Source organism: Phoxinus phoxinus, assembly GCF_949152265.1.
Source record: "Phoxinus phoxinus genome assembly, chromosome: 19".
NCBI lineage: Eukaryota > Metazoa > Chordata > Actinopteri > Cypriniformes > Leuciscidae > Phoxinus > Phoxinus phoxinus.
Window position 1 is genome coordinate 3483009 of NC_136894.1, and position 21914 is coordinate 3504922.

The following is a 21914-nucleotide window of genomic DNA, read 5'->3' on the forward strand; positions in this document are numbered from 1 at the left end:
CCCATGTTATATCCTTTATGTAATGATTCTTTTTACTTCTTGCCCATAAAACAGCCACTAAATTTCTAAATCATTACCGTCTCACTTCCGATTATAGTAAATACTCCAGAGACAATATATGAAAATTATTTTTATTTTGGTACAGGCATTAATTGTGTACATCTCAGCACCCCTATGGAAGAGAGGCTTCTTTAGACCGACAGTGACGTGAGGGCACCATGATTATTACCATCACGGAAACACAGAGGACAGTCCGATGATCCACAGCACTTGATCTGAGGAAGAGAACAACGCACCTCTCGTGTGTTCATTTGTTCAACCTGGAAACGTCACACGTACACCACAAGTCTAAGTGAGCATCCAACGACAGCAAGGTATCAAACGGCGTGACATTTTATTGTGGTTTCGGTTTCAGTGCAGACTTGGCCATTCCTTTTTTAAATGTTTTTTTTTTTTTTTTTTTTGAGAATTAAAAGGAGTGAACATTCTTACAACCATGCTCCTCTATAAAGTGGCAATCATAAGCACAGTACATGCCAAAGCACAGCTGCCCGATACATGACTACTGAGATCAACAGTCAGTCTCTATTCAAGAAAGAAAAAATGATTAGAAAAAAGAAAAAGGCTGGTTTAACTGGAGCAGTTGACTGTAAACCATGAGAAAAGCACCAGTCAACATCATATTCTAGGCCAAAAAGGTACAAATTAAAAGAATGCAAAGGCATTAAGAAAAATATAATTTATGGAGGCTTGTGATTGTGCTCGTTTATCAATGATCGTGTTATAATCCGTGCCAGGAGCTACTATAAAGGGCAGTGTTAGTTACCAGGCACAGAAAATATAAAGCACAACCAATCTAAAACCCCTAAAAATCCCATTATTTATTTCTAAACGTGTGGAACTAGCTGACACTGAATTCATCTGGCTAAGCACAAAGTAGATGCTAAGAAACTAACCGAATATAGTCAACAGAAGAAATGATGGCACCAGAAACGATTGGTCTTGAGAGAGGAATTGGAAAAGGATATGAGCACTGACAAGAGGAGGACACAGCCAAAACTTCTCATGTTAGTACTCGGACTCGAGGAATTATTTCATCCATATAGACAGACATAAAGACGTCCTGCGCATGCCGAAGTCAGGACGCGGTTCCCCACATTTGAAAGAGAGGTCGTCACTATCTACCGAGGGGGTTTGATGGCGTCTGCAGGCGAAACGCTTGACACCTCGCAGACGAAAGGCCAACAAACTCAGGTAAGTACTGCACGTTCACACCTGGCAGAGTGAGGACAGTCTGAGCGCAGCCGTACCGGCGCCGGATGCTCCCATCGATTAAGTAAAAGTGGTCACACTTCCTTGCGGTTTCCGCTCACCTCCATCCCCTCCCGATTCAACCTTTAAAAACTCACTCGCACGCATACTTAAAAGCCCACCGCTTGCACACACTGGCATCAGTTTAAGTGTTTTCAATATGAAACAATTTACACCCTGAAGTCAGATTCTAACAGTTAGGAGGCCCTGTCCAACCCCGGCGATCTCTCCGACGTCTGAGACGTGAAGAACGAGAGAGAGATAAGGAAAGGAAGGGAGAGGAGGATGGAGGGAACTCGCTCAATGCTCGAGAGCGGCAGTATGAAGCCTTGTGATGTCATCGCACTCTCCGCTTCACGTACGGCAGATCTACTTCAGAACGAGGTGAAACCCATCGCTGGTGTCATCTGGGGAGGAAACGGTCACAGAGGTGATGTGGAGAACAGGAAGTGCATCGACAGGTTTTATTTGAAACTTTTTTTCGGTGTAATGTGTAAAAGTTTCACCTTGTATTGTGCTGACAATGAAACTGCTCTCATCAAGGAAGTTATAAACCATCTGTAAGAGAAGAAGAGCATCATGTTGGAGTTACTAAGGTCTTGTTTGCTACGCAGTCATGTGATTCGTTTCTCCAAAGCTGATCTTCAGAACTGACTGTCATTTTGTAAGTGAATAAATTACATCGGTTGTAGTCAATATCATTATTGCTGTAGTAATTACTTTCATATTCAAATATAAAACAGTAGCTGTCAATGTTAACAGCTGACATTGGTTTTGTAAATATATATATATATATATATATATATATATATCTGCATGCCTCAATAAATCATATTATTTGTATGATGTACAAATAATAAGTTTGAAAGTTTGGGATCACTAGGATTTTTTTCTTGAAAGAAATTAATACTTTTATTCAGCAAGAACACATTAAATTGATCAAATGTGTCAGTAAAGGAATATATAATGTTACAAAAGATTACTATTTCAAATAAATGCTGTTCTTTTGAACTTTATATTCAGTAAAGAATCCTCAAAAAACATATCATGGTTCCCACAAAAATATGAAGCAGCAAAACTATTTTCAACATTGATAATAATCAGAAATGTTTCTTGAGCATCAAATCAGCATCTTAGAACGATTTCTGAAGGATCATGTGACACTGAAGTCTGGAGAGCTTGATCACAGGAATAAATTACATCTTAAAATATATTAAAATAGAAAACAGTTATTCAAATTGTAATATTTCACAATATCACACTTTTTACTGTATTTTTGAACAAATAAAGGCAGTCTTGGTGAGCAGAAGAACTCTTTCAAAAACCATTTACAAATCTACTGACAAACTTTTGAATGGTAGTGCATGTTTATTATATTACGGTATATAATATTATATATATATATATACATATATGCATCAAAACCAATTTCTATTGCTTAAGTCTGTTTTAACAGTACATGGTGTTACCATCAGTCACATGATGTTTCTCATTGTGTCCCAAATGATAACAGCACAAAAAAGTCCACAATGAAGTGTTTTATCTGTGGCATGATGCAAAACATTATTCAAATGAGCAGCCGTGGTTGGCCAACTTCTACGCGGCACCTGATAACAGGGAAAGAGAAGAGATTGTTTCTGGTCTGTTTACCTGGTCGCTGAGTAGTATGTGTATCCCTGTCGGCCCCTGTTTGTACACTTGGTTGATGTGGACCATCGGCAGCGCCAAGACACTGGAGATTTTCTTAGTAAGCTCACAAGCGGTCATCTCCTCAAGGTAAATAGCATGGTAAACTAAACAAACAGACACACTTTAAAACAAGACCGGAGGATTGAACATTTCACAGGACAAAACCTAAATCTGCAGAACCAAAAGCATACAGGAAGATTTTGACTTAATTCATAAAAGACAAACTTTTAGGGTGTCCTTGTTACACTGTAATTATACAATCAAGTATCGAATAATATTAATTAACAACATGCACTTACTAAAGGGTTAAAGTAGAGTTTGGTTTAGTTGCTTGTAATTATGCATAACTATTATTATTACTAAAATACACATCCTGTGTAACAACAAGGACACTGTAAAATAAAGGGTTACACTATTTTAAGGTGTCATTGTTAGTGTAATTATATATTTAAGTACTGGGTAATATTAAGCAACTACATGTACTTACTATAGGATTAGGTTGAGGGTTAGTTGCATGAAATTATGCATAATTTACTGTTATTAAGATGGTAAGTACATGTAACAAGGACACTGTAAAATAGTGTTACCAAATAAAGTGTTACCTATTTTTACATTAGGCTGTGATGCAATGTGTGATAAAACTACAGTAAAAATAATTTTCCAACCAACAAAACCAACATTTGTGAGCGTTCTGTAGAATTTATACTTTGGTGACCTGATTCTTTTCTTGGTAAATGAGTTTGGGTTCTGACCCGAGAGGTTAAACTGTGCTGCGTCAGGCTGTTATCAGAAGTGGCTATAGAGAGAACCGGGTCGGGTTTGAGTTGTGGTCTTGTTGTGGTCCAGTCACATTTATATATATATATATATATATATATATATATATATATATATATATAGTGCTTTATACAATCCATTATATGTTTATTGTTGCTTGCTGGGTCAAATATCAGTTGTTATGGTTTTGTGTTTTAGAGGGCAGCATGAGGAAGATATATATATATATATTTTTTTTCACAACGTGGCTTTTGCTGTATCTTTATCTCATAAGCTGCTGTTTAATAGTTTAGGGTTGGTACATTTTTTAGATGTTAGTGAAAGTTGTTATGCTCACAAGATCACCGATTATGCTCATTATGTATTTATTTAAATTTAAAATACAGTAAAACTATAATATTGTGAAATGGTTTTAGAGTTTAAAATATCTTTAACATTTAAATGCATTTTGAAATGTAATTTATTCCTGTGATCAAAGCTGAATTTTCAGCATCATTACTCATTATTATTATTATTAGAAATCATTCTAATATGATGATTTGCTGCTCAAGAAACATTTCTGATAATCAACATCATGTCATGCAGCTCTATATTTTTGTGGAAACTGACCCCCCCCCCTTTTTTTTTTGTAATTTAATGCATCCTTGCTTCGTAATACAAAAAGAAAGAATGAAAGTTGGTCTCATATATTTGAGTACTGTAATATAATTATGCTCAAATTCCTTACTAAAATTCAGTAATCATTCAAATAGGGTTAATTAACATGAATGCCATTTTATGTCACCAATGTAAAAACAAAACCCTGTGAGGTTTGATTTAGTCATTCAGCTTATGGTTTTCACATCATGTGGTTTATTATAGTGCATCAGGAAGTGAACATTTCAGATCATTAATAGTAGTTTGTTTTAAGTTCATAATGATAGATCAAGCAATTCTGTGTTGCTGAATGACGCTGCACTGCATGCTTGTTGTTGCTAAACAATAGATACTCAGTGATTGTGGCATGTTAGAACCGCGTCTGCAAGTTTCCACGATTGATATTCATATACCAGGTATGGATGCGGGACTGCTGTGCTCGCCGTTTTTGCTGCGGCCACGTTTCTCCAGCAGAGGGCTCTCGCTCAGAGACGACTCCAGAGACACGTACACCGTGAGTCTAGGACGCACTGCTCTGTACAGACACACAAACACACAATTCTTCAGTTCACTCTTTCATAAGTGTAAGAAAACACATCAGTCATATTTAACACCACTCGTTTTTATCCTACCGTTGCTTAAGTGCATTGTAGAGTCTGATTCCATCGGCCGCACCACAAATTTGGACTAAATCCTCACGAGTTAATTTCAGTAGATCAGAACCTAAGACAGGAAAACACTGATTGGTCTCATTATTGACTACTTTTAGTTTAATGTTGCGTGTCTATTAGGGCTGGGTATCGACACAGACATTCTGATTCAGAAATTCTTTATGCCACTAAATTTAGATCGTCTTGATTTTATATTTCTCTCCTATGGTCCATTTTACTTGCGTTTGAAAGAGACGTATTTATACAGGCAGGCGTTTCTGACTTGGTCACTTTTTAAATCATTTGTTTGTGAATCAGAATACATTGTTTTTATTTATTTTATGTTCATCAGCACAACTAAGAATTGATATTGGGATTATTCAAATGAAGACAGATTAATCAGAAACATATTTTTACCCAGCCCTAGTGTAGTTTAATTTTTGCACTAAAAACTGGTCACGTGCACGTGTAAATACCTGAGAAATGGGTGAAAATGCGAGTGTACGAGTTGAATCTGTTCTTAAGGAGCCACTTCTGTGAGTCTTGTATAGAAGATGAGGGACTCAGAGACTGCAGAAAGTTCAAAGATTGAATTATTTTCATTTAAAGGTGCAATTGCAACGTAAGGTGAATATGACATACACACACATATACGAACCTCCACAGACACGGGGCTACCAGCATCCCCTTGGTGGTTAGGTGAAGATGACTCACTAAAAACAAAGGTGAAAGCATTAGACATTGCATAACTGTGGTTCATGGCACACAGAGCAGGAAACTCGTCATGAGCGTCACCTGTCTGGTACTGTGCTGCTAGTAGTGCTGTAGGAGTTTGTGCTGGAGGTGAAGGTCGGTGTAGCTGCTGGGATGGGGTTGACGTACGCATTATCTGGCCATGGAGAACACTGCAGTGGAGAAGGAGAGAGATGTGAGGAGTAAATAAAAGTGTTAGTGTAGATCTCTGATGTCAGACTAATGTATGAGCTGGCTAGGACTTCCCCCGAAAAAAGATTGTTCTAGTCGACTGGTGGTCGTTCATTTAAGTCATTAGTCACATGGTGCAAATACACTGAATAAATAAACCAGGTTTTTAACAGCACAAGTTTGGTAAATAAAAGTGTTAAGTGTATTTGTAACATTTATGGCTCTGTTCTCAATAAACGATATGGACCAGCTGTGTCCAAATTTTAATCTTAACCGTTCTATTTCATCAGATACGATCTGTAAACAGGGCTTTAAGTGTAAAATACCGAACTTGTCCTTTAATATATAGGATATAATACACAACAACACCCCGGAATATTAAACACACACACTCTTGAGAAATTGAGACGTCTCTTAAAATGTCCGACTCCTTAATCCAGGGGTCACAAAACTCGGTCCTGGAGGGCCGCTGTCCTGCAGAGTTTAGTTTGGTGACCCCTGCCTTAATCAGTGCCCTGACTAGTGAACTAGGGAGCTGAATGAGACGCACCCTAGGATAACAGAGTGAGCTGCCATGTAAAGTGGCTAACGTTAAGCTACTACATACATGTTTCAAATGGTAAGCCGATGAATGACAGGCGAATGTTTGCACATCACCTTTTTGTGGTCATCTTTACCCTCTCGATATGATCCTACACTTTGGATTTCCTGCAGACACAATTACCACATGTCCGTTTATGGACTAAGTTTTGGAGTATATTTTCAACTAACGTTTTGTCGACTATTAGGGGAAAGCCCTAGACCTGACACACTGATGAATAAGACTGATCTACAAACAAATATGGAATGATGTACTGAACACAGAAGAGGAGAGTGGGCGCTTACACTTCCTCTCTTGCTTTTGGCGATGGAATCTCCACAGTCTGCAGGAAGCGTCCGCTTGCTGGATTTCTTTAGCTCATGTTCCACAGCCTCCTCAATCACAGGCTCCAATCGAGTCTACACACACAAGTGAACACATCAGTCAAACACACACATGTATATTTGAATCAAGTTAAAAGAGCACAAACTCTTGTTTCAACTAAAAAACTTGTATTTTGGTGTCCTTGCTACTGAAACAGGAAATTTAAGAAAAACATATTAAAGGTCTCCTCCCTTCTTTTTTAAACAGCCGATTAATGCGTCAGCCATGAACCGTGATCATCTTCTTGCTTGTTACAGGAGGAATAAGCGGTATATATTCTTTCTCTAAAAAGTTTAAATCCTATAGAAATAAATAGTATTATTTTAAATTATGTACTTTGACATCACGGTGAGGAAATTCACACACCGCTAAATAAACTGGTATTACCGATAACACCAGGCGGTGGAGTCATCGTATGTAATTTGCGTGCACTAGTGAGCCGCTAATATACGCGGTATTGAAATCGCTTTTGAATTCGAATTCGCGATCACACGGCGGTAATGACCGCACATTTTACAAGATAAGATATTTGTCAATTACGCTCAGGATCTGTTACGCACCAAATCCTCTGTCCATCGTGCTGTCAGTCATCTCTTCTTACTCTCATCAAGTGAAACCTGTGCTGCGACTCCGCAGCTCGTGCTGTATATGGAGCAGAGCAGACGCTTTCAGTTCAGAGTTGTAGTGTCGATTGTCCAACTGAACTAAATAATTTTTATTTCTAGAAAAAAGCAAAGCGGCAGTGGAGGAGTGCGGGGGTGGGCAAATAGTGTAATCGGTGTACACCGCGTAACACCGACTACTGCTGCAAGCCTATTGGACATGAGATGAAGACTCGGCTTATTTTAGACCTCTGATATTAAATTCGACATAAGGTGATTCCCGCCACATGCTGGGTGTAACATGACCGGCTAAATACTGTTCACTTTATCTCAGCAACCCCTCATTATCGGACTAAATTAATCACATGTGACATACATCTATGAATAGGCCATTTCTACAATCAGTAGCCAAACACTTTTTTTATGCGCAGCTGCATCCACACCAATAGGTGCCAGAGTAAAATCCAAGATCACCGTCATTTCATTGTGTAGGAAAACAAATAAGCCAACAAAATGTAAAAAAAAAAGAAAAAGAAAAAAGGGGATGACACTTAAGGGGTTAAATATTCTTGCCTCTGACAGAATAGTGGTATCATAAGAGGGCTGATATTTCTCTTTCTCCTGCGGAGTCCTTTTCTCCATCTTCTCTCTGTCCGTTTTTTGTTTTCTGTCTGCTCCCTTTGGCTGTTTATAGCAAGACAAGAAAACACTTAAGTGCATCATGAAGACTTATGTCATATTAATGATTCAAAACAAGCTTTTTAAGAACATAAGCATTCAGTATATTAAAAATAAGTGGGGTATGAATTCAAACCTGAGGTCTTTAACCAAATATACATTTCCTTGCATTTGATGCATGCTTGCATGCATGTGACGTCACCTTAAAGACTTTGATCTGGCAGCTGGCGGAGTGCAGGTGCTCAGTGTATTCTCCGCTTTCATTTTGTTTAAAGGTGTCAATCTGGATCCGGAACGGAACTCCTTTCTCTCCGCCGTGTTTCCGCGGGGTGAACTCTGTGCTGATGCAGTGGACCTTCAGCGAGAGACGGAAGGAAAGAAAGAAAGATAATTAACGTTGAGCACATGATCGCTTCCTGGAGCAGTTTTGAGATTACCCTTGGCATGCATTACACGATTTTGCACAGATTAGGATGTGCCAGATACGTTTTTAATCAACTGGAAAGATATTCATGTTTGAAACTTGATCAGACGCTTCCAAGGTCAAGAGATAATGTCAGAGTCAGTGGCCCAAATCAGACACTGCCTGACTCTATTGGAAAAACATCTGCATCGCTACTTTGAGAGTGACAGAGAATTTCTGGCCAATGAGAGTGGGCTTCAGGCATGTTCTATTCATTAACTACACCAAACAGCTGTGGGTATCTTGACAGCAAGCACTAAAATTGACCTGAAGCAATACGCACCAGTAAATGTCTAACTGCATATTTATCTGCTTATACTTGGTGATATTATACAGGAGCATCTTGCAAAAGAACGACAGAAGCACCATCAAGCAGACAGCGAATGGATATTCAACTAATAGCATTTAATGTCCAGAATATGATGGCAACATTACCAAATATTCCTATCAGTCTAGATGTCAATGTTTGAACAGACAACTAACCAAAATGTAATTCACTAGAGGTTCTGAAAACATGTTAATTGCTGCAGTCTATTTAAAATATTTAATTTATCTAAATATAATTTATATTTATATACATTTCTCCCTACATACCTCCCTACATTTCTGTTGTTCAATTAGCCATTTCATTCGGATGCGTGTCACAATGGCAAAGAAAAGAGTATCGCAACTTCCACTTCATGCTGACTTTAACCTTTAAACTTCCACAACATGACAGTGTTTGTTGTTTGATCTTAAATTCAAAATCTTGTGTGTACCTGCACAAACACAGAGGCTCGTTTGGAAAGATCCCACAGGAACTCTGCTGCGTTTAACTGTGACGTGTGTGTGTTGGGCTCGGTGATGCCAACTGACATGGGGATATCTGTAACAGACACATGACGCACAGTAAAAACTCCCTCTCCTGAGGCTTTATGCTGCTTTGAAACGCTTATCCTGAAACAAACAAAAACAACATTGAACAAAATGATGACAGCAAACTAATGTAATCACACAACAAGCTCTCACCGATGTCGAGGAGGCGGTCGCCAGGCCGATTCCATTTCCAGCCCTCCAGCTGCTGATGCTCCATGTACTGAAGCCTTCGGTCATGGAAAACCACCCTAACTAAACTCTATAGTTCACCCCAAACCAAACACACACAAACACAAAACCATCAGGACAAGCAGCACTCTCAAAGAGCCATACACCACACCAGTCCTTCCTGCGCCGCTGAATCTACAGCACCGCGGAGAAAGAAATGAGACTTTTAGCCTGAATTTGATATAAAAACATTGTGTAATCGTCCATCGCATCTTTACTTGCTGCTCTCAAAAACAAAAATACAGCAAGACTTGTGGAAGGATTCTTCAGACTGATTCAAAACAGTAATTTGTGATGCGATTCATTAAAAGAGGCATTTGGTTGTGACTCAGATTAGATTGGTCATTCTGTACATTTGTTTCTGTACGCAATAAGCAAAGACAACGCAAAAGAAATATTGTCTATTTACTGTTCAAATGTTTGGGGCGAGTAAGATTGCGGTTCTGAAAGAAACTAATAGCAATCATGCATCAATTGCATAAATTCATGCATAAATTGTTTAAAAATTGACAGTAAAGACATTTATGTTACAACAGATTCCGTTTTCAAATAAATGGTGTTCTTTTGAACTTTCAACATTGATAATAATCAGAAATGTTTCTTGAGCAGCAAATCATCATATTAGAATGATTTCTGAAGGATCATGTGACACTAAAGACTGCAGTAATGATGCTGAAAATTCAGCTTTGCATCAGGAACAAATGACATGTTCTTTAAATAGTAATAATATTTCACAATATTACTGTTTTTACTGTATTTTGATCAACAAATGCAGCCTTGGCGAGCATAAGAGACTTAGAGACAATAGTGTATTTTTTACAGATAACTGGCATCCAACAATGCCATGACACAACTGTGCCAGTGAACAACACTGTTCACAAACAATTGAGTATTTAAATGTGTTGCTTCCATACATTCTTTTGTCGAAATGGTTTATTATTCAATGCAGTATTAGTCATATAACACAGCCATTCAATTTCAGAGGTTTGTGATCAACCATTATAAAATAAAAATAGTAATAAATCAAACATTTAGGCACAATAAAAACACTTAAATTGAAAAATAATCAGTATCACATTGGTCGATCTTTATTTGCATTAATCTGCAAAACACTTTTTTTAGTTGACCAAATTAAATTTGATCAAAACTCTCAACCCGAGTTAAATATAATGTTGCTGTCCGGCAGAAACCTTGCATCTTATTTTGTCATTTTATTTTTTTTCATAAATCATTATTATTGTTCGCCCTTTACGTCTGACTGTGGGTTTAGCAAATATTTAGCCAATGAAAAGTATTAAAAAGAGCTTGTGACTAAACCTCGTAACTCCATTGGATCCTCAAACTGTCAGTCAAACCACATAACTCCGCCCACCTCTATAGTGAATGAAGTGCACACACATTGTGGAGCGTCTCTGTGTGTTTGCAATGCAAGGGAGAATAAACAACTGGTTGTTTGAATAAGTACAGCGTTTTCTTTACTCCTATATATATATATATATATATATATATATAAAGGCTCATGTTTTATGTATGAGGAGTGGAGAAGAGCATCTTAGTATAGCATTTGTCGTCGAGTCACAGCCAATACTGTCTTCAATAGCCTGTGTGAAGCACTTTATCTTTTATAACATGAGATTTTCGGCCAAATGACAGAATAAACGGAGCGTCCACACAGCTACAATAAACTTTATAAGCCATAAGTTGATGAAAATGTAATGCAATGCAGTTACTGCCTCAGATGCGGCCGTTCTAATGACGGATAAAACATGCGTGTCTGATCTTTGCTGGTCAAAAACCTCATAACTCCATTTGAGCTTCATTTTGGTGAAATGTTAATAATACAATGACATGTGCAAGTTTCTGACCATATATAAAGCCACAATATCAACTTTGACAACACAGTGTTTAATTATTTACAAAAATACTGTGATTTTTCAATTTCTTGAAAAGCATCAGTTTTGGACAGGTTTCCGCCCGACAGCGATTATTAATTTAACCACAGCGCTGTAGATTCACTGGTGCAGGAGACGCCACACCACACACAACCTCAAGCGCACCGCACTGACAAAACACACATGATCTCTCACCTTCACAGTCTTGTTGAGTTCAGGCATCTCCCCTATTTTCCTGTTATCAAGCATTCGGATCTCATAAGACTGGCCTGCATGGGAGGGGAGAGTGTGTTATTGAAAAGCTCTGTGTGTTCTTGCAGGGATAGAGAAAGAAACACATGCCTTGGTTCAGGTAGGTGAGCGTCTCCTCGTGAAGCTTCACAGCCGGGGAGGTGGCGGCACACAGCACATACTGAAACGGAGGATTCTTGGTGTCAGACTCCACGGGAACGCTAACATCTTCCTGCTTAAAGATGGGCAGAGCCAACACATCACTGAGAAACAAAGACAGACACACAGAGAAACAGAAGTTATGAAACTGTGAATTATGTTGGTTAGGACCACAGACCCTCCTCAGTCAGAATGGAAATGGCTGTCATGGAAACAGGTATATGGAGCACGCTTTCACCTATAGACACTTTAGAAACCACACAACACATGATCGCTCGTTCACACTTCTGAACGACCACAAACAGAGCAAATGTTCTTATCAAACTACTCTATGGTTTTACAAACATATTAATGCACTACTGTTAAAACGTCTGGGGTCAATACAATTTAAAATAAAAGGAATACTTTTATTCAGCAAGGATGCATTAATGTGACCAAAATTACAGTAAAGACATGTGTAACAAAATATTTATATTTAAATGCACTAAATTAATAACAATTAAGTGCCCCTATTATGCTATTTTAAAGGTTCCTAATTTTGTTTTGGATGTACTGGTTGTAGAGTATTAATAAATATCCTCAGAATAGCCATAACTTGGTTGTGCTGAAATGACAACAAGCCAAAGTCAAAAACACATTCATTTTCTCAACACCTCATTTCTCAAAGAGTCTGAAAACAGTTCGTTCGAAGATTCAGCCTCTCTAAACCCCGCCTTTCTGAGAGCCTGCTCTGCTCTGATTGGTCTGACGGCCCAGTCTGCTCTGATTGGTCAGACCGCTTACAGTGTGTGTCAGAAACAAAAAGCCTATTACTATATCTGAATTTCAGCTCCGGAAGCTTCCTCAGTGCTTGACACAGTGATATGATATCAACAGGACAACAGCGTTGGTTTTCCGTATCATTTCCAGCACGAGTTCTCATCCTTTGGGAGAGCATTAAAGTGGATTTGCAGCAAAAACATTGCAGCGTCTTCTCTACATGTTGACAACACAAACCAAACTCTTCCAGTCTCAGCTACAACTACAGTGTTTGAGGGCGGGGCAAAGGAAACGTTGTTCACGACACGAGCAGCCAATGAAGACCATAGGCTTGCATTATGCAAATGAATCAGTTACATTATGTAGGTTTGTAACAGTTGTGACGACTCATTTCGGCAGTTCAGAAACAATTATTTATTTTAGAAGAAAATAACTTTATTTGTCATGCACTTTGATCATTAAAACTTTACACATTCACAAACAGCAAGATTACACCCTGCATTAAAGGTAATACCCAAAAAAGCATAATTAGTGCACTTTAACAATTAGAGATGCACAGATTGATCGGCTGGTGACAGGTATTGGCCGATTTTCACGTGATTGGGCATGACTGGCGACCGGCCAGTCAGTCTGACATATGCAGATTTTATGCCGATCAAATGCACTCGGGCGCCGCATGATTAACACCGCGCAACATCAGCATCACATGTGCACACGGAACATAACGGCCGTTTCACACCGCAAGCGTGAGCGACGCGTAATTCGCGGTGCATATTAATCACGAGTGCATTCACACCGGGAGCAGGAGCAGCGCGTGAGCAGCAGTGAAGCGCAGGTTTCGGCGCAGAGTCTATTTTTGCTGCGCTACTCGAGCTCAATTAAAGTGAAAGCACACTTTTGATGGACAAAATAAATATGATTTCACACAAAAAGTGCCCAAAATGCACAGAATTTGCATGTCTAGTGTGTTTTAATAAGAACTGGAGTAGGCTATGTCAGAAAATAAAATGAAGACCCATAGAAAATTTACCCATTTAAAACTTGTTTTTATTATTCAGTTTGGGTAAAAGTATATGGTGTTTTATAAAAAATATATAGAAAATAAATATTTGTGTGTGCTTATTGGTAGAAAAAAATTAATCAGAATCGGCTAAAATCAGTATCGGCGGGTCAAACTCAATGAAAAATTGTCATCGGTGCATCTCTATTAACAATAAACAATTATTATTTTACACTATTTAATCTGATATTAGGGGGTAAATAAATACTCCCGTGCTCAAATCTTCTCTGGCACACATGTACACAGGCGGTATCAGGCCGGAGCACCGACAGCTAAAGACGCTGAGTCAGTCAGCTTGACATGACGTGATGTTCGCAACAGTGCGGCCCGCAGGATCCGCGAGTGTTTTCTGAAACATGAGCAGCTCCACTGTAACATTCCGTTCCACAGCTGCTCGTTCCACATGATCGCAAGACAGATAATCAGCATCTCACACCCTCATTCACCTCAGCACGAAAACATCACATTAGCACCCTGTCACTGCACTGACTTACACACACACACTGGGAAAATCAGAAGCACATCTATCTGGATATTGAACTCATCTGACCCCGTTCATTGAAAACACCTGCAAATGCAGAAGATGCGGTCATAACGGCAAGTAACATTCCTGTCCATATTTCCTAATAGTTCAATTGATAATGCTATAGTTCATTCAAACTCTTTCTGGTCATTCTTTTTTTTTGAATTGTGCATGCAGCTTTCATTACATTAAATCAGAAACTAAATATTTCTACTTGCTTTTAAAGAAGTATGTCATGCAATGGAACCATTTTAAATGAACTAATAATGAATGCAAATTTAATTGTGAAGGTTTAAACCTTTAAGTCTGTTGACAGGTTCTGCGTCAAGACTACCATAAACACCGTCTGGTCGACTCTAATGCCAACAGAGCACAGTGTCAACTGCAAAACTGCAGGGTGAAGAAACTTGATATCACAGGGCGAGAGAGAGAGAGAGCATGTGAACAGCTTCTTCCTCCAGTCTCACACTACAGCGCTCCCAACAACACCTCCACCGACCTTCAACTCCACCCCTCGCCGACCGTCAACTCCACCCCTCGCCGACCGTCAACTCCACCCCTCGCCGACCGTCAACTCCACCCCTCGCCGACCGTCAACTCCACCCCTCGCCGGCCGTCAACTCCACCCCTCGCCGGCCGTCAACTCCACCCCTCACCGACCGTCAACTCCACCCCTCACCGGCCGTCAACTCCACCCCTCACCGACCGCCAACTCCACCCCTCACCGACCGTCAACTCCACCCCTCACCGGCCGTCAACTCCACCCCTCACCGGCCGTCAACTCCACCCCTCACCGACCGTCAACTCCACCCCTCACCGGCCGTCAACTCCACCCCTCACCGACCGCCAACTCCACCCCTCACCGACCGCCAACTCCACCCCTCACCGACCGCCAACTCCACCCCTCACCGGCCGTCAACTCCACCCCTCACCGGCCGTCAACTCCACCCCTCACCGGCCGTCAACTCCACCCCTCACCGGCCGTCAACTCCACCCCTCACCGGCCGTCAACTCCACCCCTCACCGGCCGTCAACTCCACCCCTCACCGGCCGTCAACTCCACCCCTCACCGACCGTCAACTCCACCCCTCACCGACCGTCAACTCCACCCCTCACCGACCGTCAACTCCACCCCTCACCGACCGTCAACTCCACGCCTCACCGGCCGTCAACTCCACCCCTCACCGGCCGTCAACTCCACCCCTCACCGGCCGTCAACTCCACCCCTCACCGGCCGTCAACTCCACCCCTCACCGGCCGTCAACTCCACCCCTCACCGGCCGTCAACTCCACCCCTCACCGACCGCCAACTACACCCCTCACCGACCGCCAACTACACCCCTCACCGACCGTCAACTCCACCCCTCACCGACCGTCAACTCCACCCCTCACCGACCGTCAACTACACCCCTCACCGACCGTCAACTACACCCCTCACCGACCGTCAACTCCACCCCTCACCGACCGTCAACTCCACCCTCCTGACGTCAACTACACCACTGACCGCCCGCTCTAGACTCGCACGGAGGGCTTCAGGCACTCGCAGGATAACGGAGGGCTCCAGGGAAAATGCTGATGTTGCTCTTTCCACCACAACCCCATCCCAGACAAACTGTTCCATGGAACCTGACCTCAGGCGCATGTGTGTATTCCTAGAACGCGTTTTCTCCAACTCCTCATGGCCAACTGGGAATAGCGAGACACTAGTGATTTGGAAAAGCTACAGATTAAATGAGCTCCAAAATGATCATGAATACCCGGATGAAGCTGACGCATGTCACTTCCAAAGCCGTGGATGCCGAAGCATCTGAAAAGCTAATTCATGGAAAAAACAGTGCATATCTATAAAAAATTTTTTTTAGCACAATTGATGTGTTGGACAGCTTGATATTTAGTCATATTCAACTGAATGGCAGAAATAATAACACAGAAAATATCTGTATTCTTAAAAAAAAATAAAAAATTCAACAGTAAAGGTGAACCATGTGATTTCTAAGCAAATTAGAGCTGTTCAATGACATCAATGCTCATTTAAAACGAGTGCAACAGTGTCTACCTATTTTTTAAGCAACTTTCCGGAGCAATTTCCCCCCATTAATTGTTCCTGTATAGAGAATTTATTTTAAAAAGTTGTTGTTTTAAAGTTATAAGCCATGAACCAAACCGACCAGATACAAGTTGAATCACAAATTTCATTTGAAGCAGAATTTATTTATTTGAAGCAGTGTTAGAAAATCTGTGCAGTTAATGATTTAACAGATCTACAATCCCATGAAGCAATGCAAATGACAAAATCGAATTGATAAATTATTATATATAATAATAATCCTATAATATATATGTGAACAGTAAAAAAATATTGATACATGCATTACATCATTTGCAGAACTTCATTGGAGTGTTTCTTTGGCATGATTTGATTGGTGGCAATTTTTTGGGAGAATCATGGGTAATGTTGTTAAACAATTATTTAAAAAAGTTGAAATAATGCAGCCTGATGGCTTCAACATAAGCATGGGCTATAATTGATAACAGCCTCGTATCTCACAGTAGGTCCGTCTTTAACGTTTCATAAGCTATTGTTTAAAATTAATTCCACTTTGGAGAAAATATATGGGATTTTTACTTCCGGAACCCAACGGTCACACACTATAGAAAACATCACCGAGTAATTAGCTGATGAAGTGGATTTACTCATTGTAGAGTTAACGAAAGTTATCATGAGCATTGTAATGTTTGAAGCGGATCTCATAAACGCCAGCAGACCGGGAAGATTTAAAGATGAGGGGTTCATTCATAAATCCGTAGGATGTTACATTGAAGGGGCGGAGCTACATAAGGTCTATAGGTTCCCTTTTCTGTAGATATTTATGTTTATGGTTCGTTTACACAACAGAGTTTTCAAATTAAAACTGAAAACGTTTCATGCGTTTTGGCCGTTTATTTACACAACAACAGAATTTTGGCGTCCTGAAGCTAAGTTTACACGGAAACGATCTGAAGAGAAAACGTTGCGTTATCACTTTTTATTCTGCTTTTAGATGAGCGTCACATTATGGGGGTGTGTGGGGGTCGGGGGTCTGCGTGCATATGGTGACGCAAAAGGGATTGAAATTCGATTTAGTATGCACTCCAGGCGCTAGGTGGCAATGTGAAGCACTGAAAGTGAAAGAGCCGCTGACACTGTTTTTCATGTTTAATAGAGAGCCTAAGTCCCTCCCCTTCCGATGGACCACCATGGGACCTTATTTCGGATGAATAATGGAGCGTTTTTAATCGTTTCCGCAGAACCATGTGAACAGGGATGATTTTAACAACGTTGTCAGCAGCTGTATGAGAACAACGCAAAGGAAAAACTTTCCGGGTTTTTAGTACATAGTTCTCGTGTAAACGTGTCCTTAGAATAGCAGCTTTATGACTACAAACTGAACATTATCACTCACTATAATGATTTTCTTCAGACAGGTTTCCTCAACCACCATGGCATGCGCCATTGGTCAATCAAACAAATAGCCCCGCCCCCAGACTCATGCCATTGGTTAGGCCAGCGTTGTTGCCTTGTGCTGGTACTGAGCAATGATATTTACATTTGAATGCTTACTTAGTTGTCTTTGCATTTGGGATATGAATAATTGATCCAAAGAAAAAATTACACTTCTACTTTTCTCATGTTGAAGTCACATAGCAAAAATGCTGACAGAGACACACTATCTCGAGGATATGACCTTCATCCTAAATATTGTATCAACTGTTTTAGAATATGCATTATGCAAAGCAGTTCAGTGACGTAATCATTAACCGTTTGCTTCTATGCAGTATCATATGACGTAACGGAGTTCAACGGTCGCCTCAATTTCGTAAACGTGCGATTCACTAAAACGTTTTAACGCCCTTTAAACACAAGCGAAGGAATTAACTTTAAACTAATAACACATTTTAGCGGTTAATTTCTTATCTCAGAACAGAGTTCAAAGAACACCCTGTTCCAGGAAGTAACACTTCAAGCGCGCTTGTTGTCGTTTCAGCACAACCACGTTATGGCTAACGTTACTCGGGGGATTTGTATTAATACTTTACAACCAGTTTGACACAAATATCACGTCTAGTTAGCTCTCAAGATGGTCAGACAGCTTTAGGATGCAACTCGTTGTCTATTGTTTTGAGCTAGCTATAGCTACTCTCATATATATAGGCATATTTAATACACCAGATGATAAAAACAATCTCGCGAATTGCCAATTGATGAATAAGGGTATGAACTCATGCATTTCTGCAACCTCTGAACACAAACTGGTTGGAATCCCGAGGTTTGCTACATAAACATAGAGGGCAAGACAGTTAGCCAACTAGCTCGCCGTCATATGTGCATCGACCCCCGGACTCTGGGAAAGCTGCTGATCGGTTTGATGATGCTCTAACCTCATGCTGTACGCGCCAGCTCCGAGCTCCTGGCCGATGCCAGACAAACTGGCATCAAAGTCGTGCACAAGCCCAGACTCGATGGTCGCATCGTCCATCTTCAGCACCCACGCCATGGCGCCCAGATCCTTCTCCTCCGACTCTAACCGGAGCGCCGCCAGCTTCACCTCGTACACACAGCACCTGCGCGGGGCTCGCGTTGCCGCAGGAGTCGGCTAGTCCCACTAGAGTCGGTTAGGTGGCCACCCGCGGAAGGCTAGCTGTTGAAAGCAGGGCAAACGGATCTAGCCCTGACTGTCGTGTACCTCGCCATTGCTTCAGTTTCACAGTAACAGAGGCGAGAAATAACAGTCTCGGGATGAGCTGAGGCGTCGCGAATCGACTCAACACCGTATGATCCGTTTCCAGCTCCCGTATGTTATTCCGTTTGCATCAACACATCATATCTGTATGCGATCTTCCATTATATAAAGCAGGGTGGGAGGACGCTGTTGACTGTCACCGCATTCACACGCAATGTCCGTTGGGCTGGCAAGAGCTCGCGCGCGCTCACCTAACGTTAATCCTAAACGCAGCACGGTGTTTTTACACTAGCTGTCCTCCGAAAGCGCTCCCGTAATTTCATCGTGCTGCTGGCCCCGAGGTTTGATCTTTCGGAAGAGGCCAAAGATCACGACACATCGACACGGCCCTTCGTCTGCCACCATTCAAACGCGAGATCGCTAGATTCGCTTCAGCCGCAGCAGGGATCCGGGTCAGGAATCTGACAGCCAATCACATTCCTCTGCGAGACGCGCTCAGCCAATCGGCTTCCGACTGTCTGTCGTCATCGTCTCCCTGGCTAGAGCTCCGATACAGCTTCCAAACAAAATAACCTTTAACTTGCAGCGAATAAATTAAACGACACGTCACCTGGTGGAAGAAATGCAAACCTGTTAGAATATTAGATTAGTTTTATTTATTAAATTCTTTTTTATTATTATAGGATCTAGCTTTTTTTTTTATCTATGAGTATTTTACACATTTAAGTTCAAAACTGGGGTCCATATCAGCATGGCTGTTCATTTTTTTTTAAATAAATATAATTATTATATATTTTTGCGTGATTTATTCAGCTCCCACCAGGAGCCAGTTGCATAAACATAGTTGCATAAAGCATAAACATAACTGTCTGTTTACCAACATTCTTCAAACTATCTTGTGTTCAGCAGAAGAAAGAAACTCATACAGGTTAGGGTGAGTAAATGACAGCATTCTCCTTTTTGGGTGAATATCTTTTTAAGAACTAGTATGACCAATTAATAGTTAGCTACGGTTAATCAGTCGGTCTTTCCGGTATCAAATTAGACCAATATACATTTTTATGTAACGGACTTAAAAACGTAAAAAGATGACTAACTTTTAACACTAGCTGATGTTTTTGTGGTGGTGGTCTGGACAGGAAGGCACACAGGCCTATAGGCCTACATTTATATAAATGTATATGTATATATACAGTAATATAACATTTTATATAATAAATTCATTGTATACTATTTGAAATTTAACCAAGAAAATATATTCAAAAAGAAAAGTTTGTAAATTGTAATATTTCACATTGTAGTTTTTACAGTATTTTGCTGAAATAAAACAGCCTGTGTGAGCATAAGTATTCTTTCAAATAAAAATAAATAATAATACCAACCTTTATGAGAAAAAAAAACTTTAAAAAGCCCATACAATCAAGTTGATATTTTGATATATATATAATTTTTTATACATACAAAGAAAGTAAAATGTTCAGATCGGTTTCATTATGAACAAAAAGTGGAAACATTCTTCAAAATATCTTTTATGTTCAACAGAAGAAAGAAAATCATAACGGTGAGAAAATGGTGACAGTTTGCATTTTTAACCCTTTAATGCATAACTCGCATTTTACCTTCATACATTTGTTGTGTTTAGTTCAAGTGACAGAAATCAAAAGATAAAAATGAGACAATTAGTTCATTACTGTACATTTTCTTTATTTTAATTTCATCGTTAGCACAGGTCTAGAAATGCAGCGGGAAGAAAGAGAACTTCCTCGAGGGGGAGAGAGAGAGACCGACACTACAGGAAAGAAGTGACGAGACAGTTGCGGGACAGTTTAGATGCGTAAATACATTTCTACAAATTTCCCATCAGAGAAGAATGACACTATGCTACTTAAAAGAATCCACACACCCTCAGGACGTCACAAGATCTTCTTGAATATTCCTTTGTTAAGGTATATATAGATACATATTGCCTATGTGGTGTGGCCTCGCCGCGATGAGAATCTCAGGTGTGTGTGGCGACTGATGCGGGCCTGTTGTACGCAACCAGATAAAAAGGTTCAGTTTAATTCATGACATGCATATAGCCAAGCAAAGTATGCCTTCTAATAGAGCAAGCTGGACCAACCGCTCGTTGTTATGAACTGATATGACCATTAATAATCGACAGTGAGCAATTAGGAACGTTAATGACACGTCGCTCAGACCAAGAAGTTTTGAACTTCATCTTAAAAATCTGAGTTTCTCAAAAGCTCTTTGATAAAAAGAAATGATCTCCATGTTGCACAAAATGACACCCACGACTGTCTGCCGGGTTTCCGCCCTCCTCCAATGCTTTGTTTCTGACACACACACTCGTAGACACAATCTTCTCATTGACAAGGTGACAAAACTACATCAGACCACCACCCGGTCTCTCAGACACGAACACGGAGCGATGGTGATCCTAGTTGGGAAGAAGCGTTTCGATCCGACTGGAAGGTGACGTGGGGCCGGAGGAGGGTGTCCAGCAGTGTAGGTGGCATGCGGCTTTGCGTATCTGTATGCAAGCGGGTGTAGGTGTTTGTTTGTGTATGCATGTGAGTTAAAAAGCCAGCTAGGGTCCCCTGCACTAAGAGAGTGCTGTAGTTCTGAATAGCGACGGCACGGCTACAGGCCCTGCCCTCCCAAATCTGAAGACTGGTCACTTCCACTGGAGCCGCTCTGCGCTCGCTTTATGTACAAATTCAACAGTTTCAGCTGGGAAGAGAGAAAATGTGCATGTTATAGATGACTCTATAAAGACAGAGCGATAGTGA

At 40.5% G+C, this 21914-nt stretch overlaps 2 protein-coding genes across 54 annotated transcripts in view; both read right to left on the minus strand.

Moving 5' to 3' along the window:
• Positions 1-117: 117 nt before the first annotated feature.
• On the minus strand, positions 118-19596 carry ubp1 (upstream binding protein 1). Of its 4 annotated transcripts, none has more exons than XM_079591283.1 (17): positions 18821-19596; positions 12012-12163; positions 11865-11938; positions 9703-9808; positions 9453-9559; positions 8434-8586; positions 8127-8237; positions 6873-6986; positions 6645-6695; positions 5859-5968; positions 5722-5776; positions 5540-5633; positions 5046-5136; positions 4827-4948; positions 2962-3104; positions 1818-1869; positions 118-1718 (listed from the first exon to the last, which is right to left on the minus strand). In XM_079591283.1, the coding sequence occupies exons 1-17, from the start codon at positions 18934-18936 to the stop codon at positions 1681-1683; spliced, it is 1689 nt and encodes a 562-aa protein (XP_079447409.1). In that variant the 5' UTR covers positions 18937-19596; the 3' UTR covers positions 118-1680. The 4 variants fall into 4 exon arrangements, with proteins under 4 accessions (XP_079447409.1, XP_079447412.1, XP_079447411.1 ...); XM_079591286.1 differs by having other exon boundaries at positions 12012-12135; positions 18821-19577; XM_079591285.1 differs by having other exon boundaries at positions 12012-12132; positions 18821-19555.
• Positions 19597-20695: 1099 nt separating this feature from the next.
• Positions 20696-21914, minus strand: part of clasp2 (cytoplasmic linker associated protein 2) — a 54978-nt gene continuing 53759 nt past the window's right edge. For all 50 annotated transcript variants that reach the window (XM_079590293.1, XM_079590292.1, XM_079590281.1 and 47 more), the window contains one exon: positions 20696-21855. In XM_079590293.1, coding sequence (XP_079446419.1) covers positions 21766-21855 — 90 coding nt within the window. In that variant the 3' untranslated portion in view covers positions 20696-21765. The remainder of the gene's footprint in view (positions 21856-21914) is intronic.